This window comes from Piliocolobus tephrosceles, chromosome 1 (assembly GCF_002776525.5).
Source record: "Piliocolobus tephrosceles isolate RC106 chromosome 1, ASM277652v3, whole genome shotgun sequence".
NCBI lineage: Eukaryota > Metazoa > Chordata > Mammalia > Primates > Cercopithecidae > Piliocolobus > Piliocolobus tephrosceles.
The window spans coordinates 105,111,516-105,126,870 of NC_045434.1; the positions used below are offsets into that span (position 1 = coordinate 105,111,516).

Genomic DNA, 15,355 nt, shown 5'->3' on the forward strand with positions numbered 1-15,355 from the left:
CTGTAGGCATGTATTATTATATTCTCCATCTTTCAGAGAATGAAACTGAAACAAGGAGAATAGTCTTACAACTTCCTTTATTTTCTGATTACCTTTTCTGGTTTTATGCAGTTTAAAGTTTTGGCATTTGTTTTAAGTCAATCTCTCTTAAAAATACGCACAGAAAAAAAATTTGTTAGTGGGTTAGAAATAAGTGAAATGTTAGTTCATACTTATTGAGGGAAGCGATTTTCAAATAAAAGCCCTAGACTTGGAAGAAATATATTAATATTAATAAGTCTCCCTTTTCTAGGGGCTTACAACATGCCATGAACTTTTACTAGGAACCTCAATAATTTTGATAATTTTGCTAGTGAATTTTACAATCCCTGGTTTGAGAGTAAGTACGAAGGGAGGCTTAGTGAAGAAACTTGTCAAAGTCATACAACGAACACATGGCAAAGACTAGATCCAAATTCAGGTCTGCCAGATCACAAAGGTAGCCTTCCTTCCCTCTGCTTCAGATTTCAATCCTAACTCTGGGTGGTGCTAAGAAGGTCTTGAGTCTTCTTTTCCAGGTCATTTTGCTTAATTTAACAGTCAATATGGAAGGCCTTTCAAGTAACACACACCATGCTAGGCAAGTACCAAGGATACAAAGACACATAAAATACCCCCATGGACGGCTTCCTTGTAACACTTTTAAATGGCCCCAGAGGTATGCACAGGGTGCTAGAGCAGCACAAAGGAGAGGCATCTGGCACAACTGGGGGTACTGGGAAAGACTTCTGAATATAATACATGATCCAGCTCTTGTATCATGATGAGAGTAAGCTGTAGCCTCTACCACAGGGATCAGCAGAGGCAGCTGGGAACACTGCCTGGGAGACAAGCCTTCAATTTAACAGAATCCAAACCTGCCCTTCAAAACACTCTCGGCTAAAACATCATGACAATAGCATTAAGCACAATGCCAAAGGAATTCTGAGTTTGGTTGGAATGATGATTTCTGGAGAAAAAGAAATGGCATAATTCAGCTGATTCCCAGCTCATGCAGAATGGGATTTTTAGGTGGCCTGGTCAGGGGCTAAGTAACAGAAGCAATCTCAAAAATTGAGGAAAGGGGTCTCTATAAAATAATGTTTAAAATCTATCTAAAAACTGTGCCCACTGACAATGAGTAAAGCCGTGTATCTTCTGCCTTCTCAACAAAGTAAGGTGGGCCATAGAAGATAAGAAAAGTCTTTCTAGTTTCTTCAATTATTTGTCTTCTTGTAAGAACTTCTAAATATTTATTGTTAATTGGGTTTATAGAGTTTCATCTACATAGAGCTAATAATCTCATCTCTGGCGACTAACAAATTACATACAGACGACTCACAAACACTCTGACGGTAATATTCAATACTACCTTGGATTTTGATATTCAATATTGAATTGAAACCTATATAAAAACTCGTAAACATGAAACTCAAGGAATCCTGCACTAAGAAATGAATTCTAACTGTTTTTAGATGGAAAGAAACTAATCACCACAGAGCAATCAGCTGATACTGCATACAAAGACAACACCATGTAGATATGCATGTATATCAGAGGGCATATGTGTGTGTGTGCATTCTCTGTGGTGCACTTCATATTCATCCACACTTACTCACCATTTTTGGTTAATCAAGTAGATACAGAGAGGGTAAGATGGAATCTCTATAAGGCCAGACAGGGCCAGGTTGGCATAAATACTTCCACCTAGATCACCCGCACTCAGAGTTAGGCCATAATACACCAAGCTGCACACAAACCTGCAATTGGGAGTCAAAGGATCAGAAGGTAAAAGACAAGAAGGACAATAGAAAAGTACATAAGAATTTGCCAGAGAAGATTCAAAGAGTGGTTCAATATGGTTGCTTGATCTGCTGCAAGCAATAAGCTTGTCTCTCCTACTAATTTTTCTATTTTAATCTAAATTTCAACCCTAGTTAAAAACAAAAAATTATGGGGGCTGGGAAATAATTTGAGCTATGTCTACATGTTATATAAATCAAATGGATGGCCAGCCCCTTAAAGAGGAAAGACATCGCATGTGCTTCCAGCAAGCATTTTTGCAATTAATAGAACACAATGACCCTATCCTTTATTTAAGGCAACAATTTATGGAACACTTGTTATAGACTGTTGTAATATTACTGAAATGATTCCAGAAAAGAACTCCCATTGAGAAAGCCAACAGAAGATGGTCTTAAGAACATGAGCTGAGAAGTGACTGGATCTTCAGTGGGTCACCTGAAGGCCGGAAATGACTGGCACTCCAATCCCCAATGATCCAGACACTTCTCATTGCAGGTTTTAACCCCATCCCGCACTCAGTAGGTGCATATGCCACAGACTCCCAGAACAGGAAAGAAAAAGTAAAGGTCACAGCAAAGGCAGGATCTTCTAGGAGGAACAACTGAGGAAGGGTCACTTAAAAAGCTATTAATTTATTTATGTACACCATTCCTGAAACAAACAGGGAGCTCCTCTTGGGTGGCAGGCATTGTGCTAGGCACCAAGCCTCTCTCCTACAATCCAGGAACTAAAGAGCCGAGGAAGCCAAGTGCCAACCTAAAGATCCAAATCAGGGCTTCCTCAAACACAGTAATGGTGGTAGTAGGAACTTCTATGCCTAGGAAACTGCATTATTAAAATAAAACAAAACAAAATAGAATAGAATGAACAAAAATAAAACCCTGAAACTGGGCTTTACAAGAATATGAATATGTTTGGTAAACCACAAATTTCTATACAAGCAGTAAAATACAGAAGCTTTGTTAAGTTCATCAGTTTTTATACTTTTGCAATGCAGTTTGATCAGTGTTTATTAAGGGGACGTTCTCATTTGCTTCCCTTTAGCTTTCCTTAGAGAAAGTCTAATGAGCTGTGGCTATAATGAGATCAATCAGGAAAGTGAGTTTTATTTCCATCTCTGCTTAATCTCAGAAGTGGGCCAAGTACTCCAGACTGTGGTAATGTAAGGAGAGAGAGATGTAAGGAAGAGGGACCCTCAAGCTGGAGTGGTTAGTAGTCCAGCCCTCCCTAGCAAATGAGCCAGAAGTATTATGCATGACTTCTTACTGAGATGAAGTGTTATTCATATACCAAGGGCAATGGGCAGGATTGTAGCCAGGACATCACATGTAAGGATGCAAGGTGACACTGCATTGTCTATTCTCACTGTCTCCCAGGTATCTTGCATGAAAGCAGAGGGCAAAATAAATTTGAATCCATGTAGTTTTCTAAAATGTTCTTAAAATCCTTTATACCTGCAGAAGAGACTTTCCTCTTACATAATGCTGTTTCCCAGTTAGTTTTCTGTGCGTCTGTTCTGCATTTACAATAGAAATTCCAGACAGACACACACACACACCCCTATTTAAATCAAGCTGTGACAGTATCAAGTCAAGGCAAGAATAGACAAGCCAGTTCAGGACAATAGTGGAATTTAGTTCCCAGCTGGTGGTGAGAGAGAATGGGGAGAGCATGAAGCATGGAAGGCCCATTGTCCCCAGGGCTGAGCCTGTGCTCTGCAAGTTGCCTTCATCACAGAGTCGGTCATTGGGATCCATAATTACAACTATTAAAATCATTTCAATCCTCTTTATGCCCCCCGAACAAAATTTAAAATGTTTGTGTAATATTTAACAGTATATTTAGAGCATCAAAGAACTACTTAAAAAGGCACTATTGTGGAAAATAACCAAAGAAACAGATGTTTAACACAGAGGTATAATTTGAATCCCCATTTAAGGCTTTCTTGAATGACAGATCCACAGAGAAGATTTTAGAATTTTATAGCATCTTCAAAAAGAACGGCAATATATGGAGTGACTGTCTCTATTATCACATGTTTTAACATTCTCAGCCTCAGGGAAGAAGTTTATTTGGCTGTGTAAGAAATAAAATGAACAGGGACAGTCTCCCCAGCCCTAAGTCTGGGGTTTGTTTGTTTATCCATTGAAGGCCAGAACTCAGAAGTTAATATACATGGGGAAAAAAATAAAAATAGTGAATGATCTGCAACAAGTAGGTGGTTCCTCCAAGGCAGAGATTGACTAACTGTCTATGTGACATGCAAACATAAAGTTTTATGGAGCCCTAAGTACCTGAACATACTTTGTATTTGTTTTTGAATAGTAGAACCTCAAATTTGCAGCTCCTATGCTGTGTTGTCAGGTTTGGCTTTCAATGGTTTTCTTAATCTCCATGCCTCCAAGCCTCAACATTTATTATGCATCTGTGATATTCCTAGCACTGTGATGGTTCTGTGGGGGAAAGTAGCAGCTGGTTAACATGGCCCCCAACCATACAGGTGGCAGCCACTGCTTGGGTAGAAAAAGAGAATATGATATAGAAAAACATCGTTGCAGCTTCTTATTCTAAAGCTACTATTCTTTGTAGCTTTATACATAAGATCACTTTCATATAAAATCACTTTCCTTTATCCCTGCATGAAATGTAGGGTTCCATGCAGGCTTTGTGGCAAATACATATCAGCCACAGCACAACTGTCCTTTAGGCTAGTAGGTATGATTTTGCCCAGATAACACTTATGGCACGTTAGCAGTATGTACAATATCAAAACACATGTGCAATCCACAAATTGTATGCACCCATCCATTTCTCCTCTTTCTACAACTTCATTCTTTAAATGAAACCATCTTGAACCACTGAATGCAACTTACACTCATGCTGAGAGCATTTTGAGAGGCAGGTGGGAATAAGCTAAACAACCAGAAAAATCAGGTTCAGAAAGTGCTCATCAGTTCAATCACTGATTTACATATGTGGCTTAGGGTTCCTCACTTCAAACTCCTGGGGTCCCATCTGTACAAGGGATCATGTTTAGCCCACCTCAGTGAGTTAGTGAGTGGGAGTACCACAGAAAATGCAGCATGGAGCACCACAATCAGAATGTGCTAGCAAACTGCGTGATGCCAACACCAAAGGTAAGTATTTTTAAAGTCCTACTTAAAAACTCTTCTATTTCTAGCATGCTTATTTGCCTTCTTTCCTTTTTTGCAGCGGAAGGGGCAGGAAGGCTTAAATATTTATGATAAATATCTCAAGAGCAAAGACGTGCTTCTGATGTCTGCTTACTCAAGCTCAGTGGACCTGCCCATCAGGCACCATCATCTGCTGCTTGAGAAAGACAGGACTGCGCAAGAAGAAAACCAGGTACTAAGAATCAGGGGCCTTGCTTTTAAGAAAACAACCTCAAGCTAACAAAAGAGGTAAAGTTCTCTGCACCCTGAAGAAGGAGCAGGATATCAAGAGAACCTTGAGCAACCTTAGTTAAAGAGCAACAGAACACGCCTTAGTATAATTACCAGATGAACATCAGGATCAAAGTGTGTCCTAAGAGGACCCGGTAACGAAACAGATCCAGGAAACTTCCAGTCTCCCTGCAGCTCCTGTTGGCGGGGTGTGTTAGTGAGAATGTGCACTTGAGCTTGCGGTTCCTCTTGGCAATGATGTACAGCGCCTCTTCAGCCTCACTCAGTCGACCCTGGGAGTATAACCAACGAGGTGATTCAGGAATGAATCTGAAAGAGATGTCATTAAAGGCTGTATATTCATATAGGCACACGTGCACAGGAAGGAGACAAATCACCTACTCAGTACATGGATTCCTGCACCACAAATGGATTCCGTGTTAGACTTAAAGTTTGACTCTCCCAATGACATATGAAAGGGCTACTTTCAACAGCATGGTAACGTTAAATGGTAGTCTACCGCTGAAAACCAAGAACATGCTTTTACAATTGCAGTTTAAAAAGCAAAGAGCATGCATTTTTTTAAAATAAATTTTAATATGTGAATTTTAATGTTAAATATTAACATTATTCAGTCTATAGGACTGAATAATGAAAATTCTTCATAAAGCACAGGTCAAAGATATGGCTCTAAATCCTAGCCAAGTGTTGTTTGAATAATACTGTAGAGACAAGGGTTTTTTTTAAGTTCTAAAAAAGCCTCACAAAGAAGATGGAAATCTTTATTATCTCATCAGAAAAAAAACATAAACTGAAATGTTTTTAATATAGTGACATGTAGGAGGTAGAGATTATCTTAAGACTACACATAAAGATGAAACCAAGTTTACCAAAGCTACTTTTGAGTCTTTACTGCTTCAAAATACTCAAATCACCTGACACACTGGCTTTAAAATGTTCTGAGGATATTTCCTGATCCCCCAAGACCTTAAAGAATAAAAGTTATTTCCTGATCAACTTCTAGTTACAACACAACAGTTATTTTCTAATATAACTAAAAAGTGTTGGACAATTATATTGCCATTGATATATTCAAAGAGTTTCAAAACTTAAATATTATGTATCTTTTTCCTCTTCCCCATTTTGCCCACACTTTTAGAGGTCTTTCCAAAGACAAAACCAAGGCAAGGAAGCCTTGTTTACAAGACACAAATCAAGGATTTTTAAAATCTAATTTGACATTATCTGCCTAAAATGAAACTTCGATGAATAAAACTGGCTATTTAAGGTGCTTTATAGAATTCACTGTGCCTTCTAATAGGGATAGTGAATTAGCAACAAACTCTACAGGATTTGGAAACTTAGTGGACAGCCAGTCTGTCAACAATCATTTATTGAGCATTTCAATTTTGTACAGAGCAATGTAATGATGCTGAAAGGAAAGACGCTGGAAACCAAAAGGCTGGAGTTTTACCAGGAGCTTTGCTACTGGGGAAAAGAATATTCATGCACAATAAAAAAGCAGGAACAAAGGCCATCTACAACATCCTGAAAAATCCTTCCATTTACTTCTTCATTGTCATTTGATTGTTATTACTGACAAAAAAATAAATAATCAAGTAACATTGTTCTGTTGAAGTTAGGTGTGCAGGTTATGAGTGAGATTTATTGGCCCTATCTATAGGGCCATATAGGAGCTATTATGTAAAACCACTTGATTATGCCTAAATGAAAGAGGACTACTATGATAAATATTGAGAGAAAATATATGACAATAAAAGTTAATTATTTTGGGGAGGATTGTGAGGAATAAAAAAGAACAGAAAATATGCCAAAATATTCACCGTCATTATCTTTGGGTTATATAAGTCATTTTCCCCTACCCTTAGCCTCTCTGTGTTTTCAAAATTGTTTATAAGCAATAAAAATTACTTTTAAAACTTTATAAATCATTTTAAAGATGGTATTTGAGAGACACGAAGGCTTTAGAAATTTGGCTCTGAGTTAATAAAACTATTTCTACCTGGCAAAGCATTTATCTTGATCATGAAAATCTTAGGGCCTTATATTTCTCTGCATTTTGAGAGGCCAATAAGCTTGCTTATAAAGAGGGTCACCTAGTTGCCAGTGGACAGATTTGGAAACAGAGTTCCAACACATGGAGATTATACATGCAAAACAGTAAGACACGTTTTTAAAAGAGCGAGCAGGCCTTTGAACATGCCGTCCTCTACAGAGCAGCAGGGTCATCTGTGCCATGGGCTCCTTTGAAAGCTAAAATGCTAATTTAACGATGTTGCCCCACTCAAAAATGCTCCTTGAATATTAAAGGTGGCAAACCTTTGTAAATTAAGGGGACCCTGGTTTTCAGGAAAAAAAAGTAAATCTACTGAAATTGAAGTATTGTGAAAATAAGGAATATTTAAGCTAGGTAAAAATGTTTCTGATAAACAAATAAGGTATATAATATGGCTTCTTATGTTGCTGATGAAAAATTCTGAAGGTGATTCCAAATGTGTTTGTACCAACATTTGAGCAATGTCCGAGGATCTGCTGTGTGGAAACCCCTGGCTTTGGTACTGGGGAAAACGTAATCATGGAGTAAAGAGCCTGCTACTGTTGGAGAGCTCTCAGTTTAGAGAGAATGTCGCTCCAGTATGAGGCAGAAACACAAGGACCACTCAAAGGGTATGGGTGAATGCCGTGGAATTCAGAAAAGAAAGAGAATGACTTGTAGCTGAGGCTATGATCAGGAAAAGACGAGGTGGACGGCATTTGAGCAAATCAGGACAGTGGCGTACTTATCAAATAAGAGGATCTGGGCAGATTGTTGAAAAAGCAGGCACAGCACTGAGTAGCAGCATGGAGCAGAAAAGCATAAGGAACAAGTAGTGCAGTGTGCCTGAACATGGGATGGAAATAAATTAAGAAAGATAAATTGGAGGCCGGCTCAGTGGAGTAAGTAAATATTTTAGTCTCATGAGTTCTTTTCTCTCTTTCTATTTTTCATGACCAGAACTCACTTCCCAGTGAGGAGATGTCTCCACCTAGCACTAAGCAATAACTAATTCAGACTATATATTCAAAAAAAGAACAGCTCAGATCATCTAGTGAAGTGGTGCTACTATTAAAGGGGAGATGAGAGCCCGACAAGATGGAGAAGTAGGAAATTTACTAAATGTTTTAAAAGAAAATTTATTTATTCATCAATATTTACATAAATGTTTATTAATTCAAAGTACTATAGTAGGCATCCATTTATTACTTTCAAAAATTGACAATATGCAAGTTAATAAAATCATGTTAGTTTCTTCTAATAAAATTATCTCACTCAAATTCATGTAACTAAAATACATTTAATAAATTTTATTTTTAAAATACATGGTACTTCTACTCTACTCATTTTTGCACTTAACATTCTCTTGCTTTCAAAAATGTATGAAAAATTCCAATTTAGTCCCCACCAAATCTCAATTTAGAACCCAGATAAAGAGCAAATAAATTAAAGAGCTGTATGAATTAAAACACTACTACAGGTCTTCTTCACTTTATGGCATAGATGAAGGAAGGAAATACTGGCTGAAAATTTTGTTTATGTTAAAGATTTTGATGATTACCATCAGAGATCTGATATCTCAGGGAAGAAAAGCCTTTCATATAGCACATAAAAACTTCTGCCGGGTGCGGTGGCTCATGCCTGTAATCTCAGCACTTTGGGAGGCTGAGGCAGGCGGATCACCTGAGGTCAGGAGTTCAAGACCAGTCTGCTGACCAACATGGAGAAACCCTGTCTCTACTAAAAATACAAAATCAGCCGGGTAAGGTGGCGCATGCCTGTAATCCCAGCTACTCGGGAGGCAGAAGATTCGCTTGAACCCGGGAAGCGGAGGTTGCGGTGAGCCGAGATTGCGCTATCGCACTCCAGCCTGGGCAACAAGGGTGCAACTCCAGCTCAAAAAAAAAACTTCTGGTGAAATGGGCTTACTAAGTTGGTGGCTTGCCTGTAACACCTGGGTGTCTTAGAGGGCCATGGTATGACACCTTGGGCAGTCATTTATAGAGTCCTTCCCTGACCAGGGAATCATCCTGCCACTGCTATGAGGTCCTGCACTCTAATGATTTCTTCTGTATTTAAGACTCTTCCAGAGTCAAAATTTAGAGGCCCTGAAATGACACTAATCTGTAAGATGAACAGTTGTCACTACATATCCAATATGAGTACACTGTTCTACAAAATCATACCTCAGTCACACACCTAGTACATAATGTGATCCAGCCTGAAGACCTTTAAGGTTGAGGTGTTAGGTTAAAAAAGCAATTGGTTGCCTATGCCAACAAGGTGAAGGTTACAATGCAGTCTATTAAGAGGTTATTTTAAACAAGGGATACCTGCATTCTGAATTAATTAAGCATCTCTCTTCCCAGGAGCTGCCAAGAATTGGAGCACTTGCAGAATTTAGTTCTTCACCAAAGTCAGTGCAGGCAAGCTCCTGAAAGGGAATAATGCTGCTCATTGACCCACATCTTCTTAAGACATTGCTTCGGCTTTTTAAATTAAAACGCCAAGAGGAAAAACTACTTACAAAGATAAGAGAAAGACCACTGTTCCCTGCAGGTTAACCAGAACGGCTAGGGTCCTCCAGGAGCGGATGAAGTATCCTAACAGGGCATATTGGGCAATGCCAACTGCAAAGAAGAGGCCGCCAATCGATCCTAATTCAGGGAAAAGAGAACTGTCACTGGAGAAAGCACCATCTGCGGCACCATTTCCAACCCCAAGTCACAGAGCCAATTTCTTCCTGGTGAGATGTCAGCCCTACGCTGGCAAGAAAAGAAAAAAAGTCTACACTAAGTTGAACATCAGTGAATGAAAGTATCATAGAGGTCAGAAAATTAGTGGAAATAAAGGGAGGACAGACAAAAAATACAAACTATATGGGGACATACACATTTTAAGAATTTGTCCAAAATGCTTTCTGCATTGCCTGTTGTACTGACATTTGCCTGAACCTGTGGGTAAGGCTTGGAAATACTTTTGCCATAGGGGTAATACGGTTTTTAGGTCATGAGGTTACTGCAATACCAAAACTTAATCTTTATCACACAGGTTGTCCTTTAACTTTCTTTCTTTTTTTTTTTTTTTTTTTGAGATGGAGTCTCGCTCTGTCGCCCAGGCTGGAGTACAGTGGCGAGATCGCCGCTCACTGCAGCCTCCACCTCCCGGGCTCCCGGGTTCAAGCAATTCTCTGCCTCAACCTCCCGAGTAGCTGGGTTTATAGGCACCCACCACCACACATGGCTAATTTTTTTTTTTTTTTGTATTTTTATTAGAGATGGGGTTTCACCATCTTGGTCAAGCTAGCCTTTAACTCCTGACCTTGTGATCTACCCGCCTCAGCCTCCCAAAGTGCTGGGATTACAGGCGTGAGACCTTGCCCAGCCGAAGTTTCTTAAATCACAACTCACTCTCCCAATTCTCCCTACTGCCCTCTCTACTTAATGTATTACTATAGGATACATGACATTTTGTATTTATTTGTTTCCTGTCTGTCTTTCCCAAGTAGAAAATAAGCTCCCTTAAGCATGGATTTTTGTCAGCGTGATGATGGAAAAATACCAACCATGGAATTGTAAAGAACCTTACACTTTTTGAAATAAATATTGAGATGGGTATTAAACCCACAGGCTTGCCCAATATTCTTGCAAATTCTGTACCTCTAACCCACTTTCTATAACTGCCACTATTGCTATTAGTGGTAGTAATAGCTATTATTTATTAAGCATAATGGTTTCACATACATTGTCCTATGAAGTAGGTACCATTATCAACCATATACTAAAGTGGAAAATAGCTCAGAGTGCTTAAGTGAAGCTGCTTAAGGAAACAGAGCTGTAAGCAGCAGGGCCAGGATTTGTGCCCAGGCCTGTCTGAGGGGGAGGCCTGTATTCTATACCATTCCTCTCTTCTATCTCCCTTCTATGGAAAGGCAATTTCTGTGGGCATTCCGCAGTGACAAAACTTTGTTGATCTTGTTACAAAAATAATAATCTTGTAGTACATGTGTTTCCTTTGATTCCTATCCATAGCTTATTACTTTATAACAAATAAGTAATGGCTTGTATACTGTTTGACCTAGTGAGGAAAGGGAGAGCTAGAAAGGGAAGCTGATGTGACAGCATATTCAGAATACGTGGTCCAATGAGTCGTGGGATGAGGACAGTGCGAGTTTCCTGGAAATTTAAGACAGTCAATAGCTACTACAGGTTCACTGCTGTAGATCAAACAGCACCTGGCTTCCAAGAATAAGACTTCTTGTCTGTCGTTGCTCAGAATAGTCCTGAGCACTCAGTATCCCTTGACAACAATGTAGGCAAAAACAAGAAAGCCCAGAGGATGGGATGGTTTCAGAGGGACCAAGTTTAGAGGCCAGTTCTGCTACATACTACTCTGACCTTGGGCAAATCACTAAATGTCCCTGAGTCTCAGTTTTCTTATTGGTGAAATAGAAATAATAGTGCCTACCTCAAAGGGTAGTTTTTATTAGTTTCAGATGAAATAATGCATGTTATACAAATGTTGGTTATATTGTCCTAATGTAATCTGGATTTAGCCCTTCTATTTATTAACCTCAAAAAAAAAAAAAAAAAAAAAAAAGGCCATGTAAAAGCCTCCTGTTGAATCTATCACAGAAGATTTTCTACCTGGTTCTCCTTCCTAATTCCAAGAATGCCCCACCCGCTGTTGGAGAACTGACTTCCCTGACGTCACCTCTGTGGTTCAAATGGGGCCTGCCAATTATAGTTCCTTTAACTGCAGGGTGACTTCAATCAGCTGAGCTGATCAGAGGACTTACCCAAGATTTTAAATACTAGACTTGGAGCTGCTGGGCCCTGTCTCTGACTACGCAGGGGAAGCTTCTCAGAGAGGATGGGGAGCTGAAATGAGAAGCATCTGACTTTCTGGTTCTGAGCATCTTCAATGCCTGGCTCTTCATAGTCTAGTTATCCTAACCAAATGATTTCCCCTTATATATGAGCTCATTAGAGTTGAGCCTCTGTCACAATCAGTAAGATCTGGCATCAACTGGACATGATGGACAAGAAGAAATGATTCAAAGTTATCTAGTTTGGTGACCTTAAATTCTGTGATGACATAGGCAGAGGTCTCAGAAAATAAGGTGGAAAATAAGCTTTTAGGTGGAAAGAAAGTAATAATTTTTTATTTAAGGAGTCAATAATATTCACATCTAATGTCCAGCAAGAAGCTGCACATATATGCCTGTAAATGACAATAGGGAGAAGGCATAGAGATGAATATAATAAGGCTCTATGCTATTTGGTTTAAAAAAATTAATAAAAAATAAACATTTCAAGTCTTCTCTTCTGGAGTATCATAGGTGGCTTTATAACCATGTATATGCCTTTACGTACTAGGCCTATTTTAAAATTTATTCCCTGCTTATTTTTAATTAATTTCAATTCTGCTATTCCTGCTCAGTTTGCACTAGTAAAAGCTAAATTTCAGCCGGGCGCAGTGGCTCAATTGAGCCTGTAATCCCAGCACTTTGGAAGGCCGAGACGGGCGGATCACGAGGTCAGGAAATCGAGACCATCCTGGCTAACCTGGTGAAACCCCATCTCTATTAAAAAATACAAAAAACTAGCCGGGCGAGGTGGCGGGCGCCTGTAGTCCCAGCCACTGGGGAGGCTGAGGCAGGAGAATGGTGTACACTCGGGAGGCGGAGCTTGCAGTGAGCTGAGATCCGGCCACTGCACTCCAACCTGGGCGATAGAGCAAGACTCCGTCTCAAAAAAAGAAAAAAAAAGCTAAATTTCAGCAGGCTAGAAAAGAGTACATAGTTATGACTTCATTTTTGTAAATGGTATCAGTAATCCATCTGGTTTTCAAATAAAGACCACAAAGTCTCCTTGAGTTCTTTTGCTCTCCCCATCGCTGCTTGTCCTTTAGCAAGTCACTTTCCCACCAAAATCCAGCTCAAACACATCCTCTTTCTTCTCCACTGCTTCCATCTTGTCTAAGTCACCACTGGTTTCACGTGGCCAACTATAGCAGCCTACTAAATGATCCCTCAATTTCTGTACCTACCAGAGTAATCTTTCTGTATATGAGACCCTATCACTCCTGTATTTAATATGCCCCACTGGCTTCCCACTGTACTTCAAGTAAAAAACCAAATTCCTCATTTGGCCCATCACAGGCCCTGTATCATCTGGTCCCTCCCAACCTCTCACTTCACTCTTTCTCTAACTCTCTACCCTGTAGTCATGAGAACCTTTTCAAAGAAGTTCCTTCCTGCTTCAAGTCCTGGGTCTTTGCCATTCCATCTAGCTAGAGTATTTTTCTCCCAGAATTTCACAGGCCTAGGTCTTCCTAATCATTCGTATCTTAGATCAAATGCCCACACTGAGGTTTTCTCTAACTATCCTATTTAATGTAGCTACTCCCTGCAATTACTATCTAGCCCATTACCCTCCTTCCTTTTCTTCATTGTACTTCTAACTTCCAGAAATTATCAATTTGTTCCACCTTTCCTAAGTAAAGCATAAGCTCCATGAGAGCAAGAACCTCCCCCAAGCCATCCTTATCTTTTCCACCTTTTTATCTAAAAAAAAAAGCAGTGTTTGGCACATGGCAGAATCCATTTAATAAATGAAAGCTGTGGAACAGACATGCAAAGGAAAAGCTCTGGAAGCACAAACAGCAATATGTTAACCACGGTTGTCTCTAGGGGAATAGGACTATATGTGTTCTTTAGTTTGATGAAGTGTGCATATATTTCTTATTTTTTACAATGAGCACTGTTATAGGAAGACATTAATATAAGAAAACAAATAATAAATATATTAATATGGAATTTTTCACAGCTTCAGTATTTTTTGTTTTTCACTTCTTAATTTTTAGTCAATTAGCTGAAAATCCTTTTTGCTAAGTACTACACTGCAAACAGGTCAAAAATGGATGCTTGCAGTTTGTACTCGTGCCTTTTGGTATATGTTTACATATTGTTTTTTACACATTGCAAATATTATTTTGTAATAAGCATAATTTTTCAAACTAATTTTCATTGCCAAATAATCAGGCTATTTCCAGCAAATCCCCTATTGCTGAACATGTATGCTTTTCTCTGACTTCTTGCAATTCATAAGCATATTTGAAGCCACAGGTGTAGATAAAATCATTCTGGAAAGAAACCAGCTTGCAAAGAAAGACCAAGGACAAAACCCTGGGGAAGACCTCGGGTTCATGAGAGAGGGAAGGAACCTACTCAAAAAGAGTTCCAGGTGCTATCAGAGCCTTACTTTTGCCCTGGGTGCATGGCTGTATACTGGTCTTCAGGGAACTCTCACACTTGCTCTGAATTTCACATTGAATTTGGCAACCATCTGGTTTCACTGTTACAGTTTTTCTTCCTCTCTCCCTTTTCACTTTGCTACAGAAATTTTGATAGTCTCATCTTAACCCAGCATCAAGGATAAGAATGAGAGTTCAAAACACTTCAAGGGGACTCCTTTCACTGGCTTTAGGCAACTAGCAAGAGAGCAAGATACCAGGGTTGGTCCTTTCGCCTAACACATGCAACAGGACAGGAAAAATACTTAGATAATCTGGCAGGATGGGAGTGTATACGTCTTTTATAAAACAGCATCTTCATGCAACAACTAAAATCAAATATAAATACTTTAATAGAGAAATGTAAGAAGTACAAGAAAATATGCATTCCTGGTGTTCTACATGAGCACAACTTTGGACCTCAGAAAAACTGAAATCAAAGGAGAGAGTGCCTTTATCCCCTCCCTGGATACAGGGAGCAGGCATGATCACCATCATTACCAACTTTTTAGAAAGTCCCAGGAAATTGGCCATACTATTTAGAAAAGTGACCCTAAAGCCTCAATGCAAATTGAAGACTCAGAGGAAGCTCTTTCACTCATCCTAGGTTAGGACCAGTTCCAAAAAGGCTTTAGAAGTTGCTACAGACAAGGTGAATCCTAAGGCAACACTGTAAGACCAGAAGCAAGCCTGTCTGGAGAGGATGGAGCTTGTGTCTCCTCCTCCCCAGCCTAGTTCTAACTGGTCCTACCCTATGGATCCTTCAGCTCGACAG

The 15,355-nt window shown here is 39.4% G+C and overlaps 1 protein-coding gene across 5 annotated transcripts in view; it reads right to left on the reverse strand.

Moving 5' to 3' along the window:
* Positions 1-15,355, reverse strand: part of SLC22A15 (solute carrier family 22 member 15) — an 86,861-nt gene that overhangs the window by 25,946 nt on the left and 45,560 nt on the right. For 4 of the 5 annotated variants that reach the window (XR_002733776.2, XR_002733777.2, XM_023222739.2 and 1 more), the window contains 3 exons: positions 9,812-9,941; positions 5,343-5,558; positions 1,638-1,778 (listed from right to left, as the gene is read on the reverse strand). Coding sequence is in view for 3 of the 5 variants with exons in the window: in XM_023222739.2 (XP_023078507.1) it covers positions 1,638-1,778; positions 5,343-5,558; positions 9,812-9,941 (487 nt within the window). In the remaining 2 variants the exon portion in view is untranslated. The remainder of the gene's footprint in view (positions 1-1,637; positions 1,779-5,342; positions 5,559-9,811; positions 9,942-15,355) is intronic. The other variant, XM_023222738.2, reaches the window with a different exon arrangement.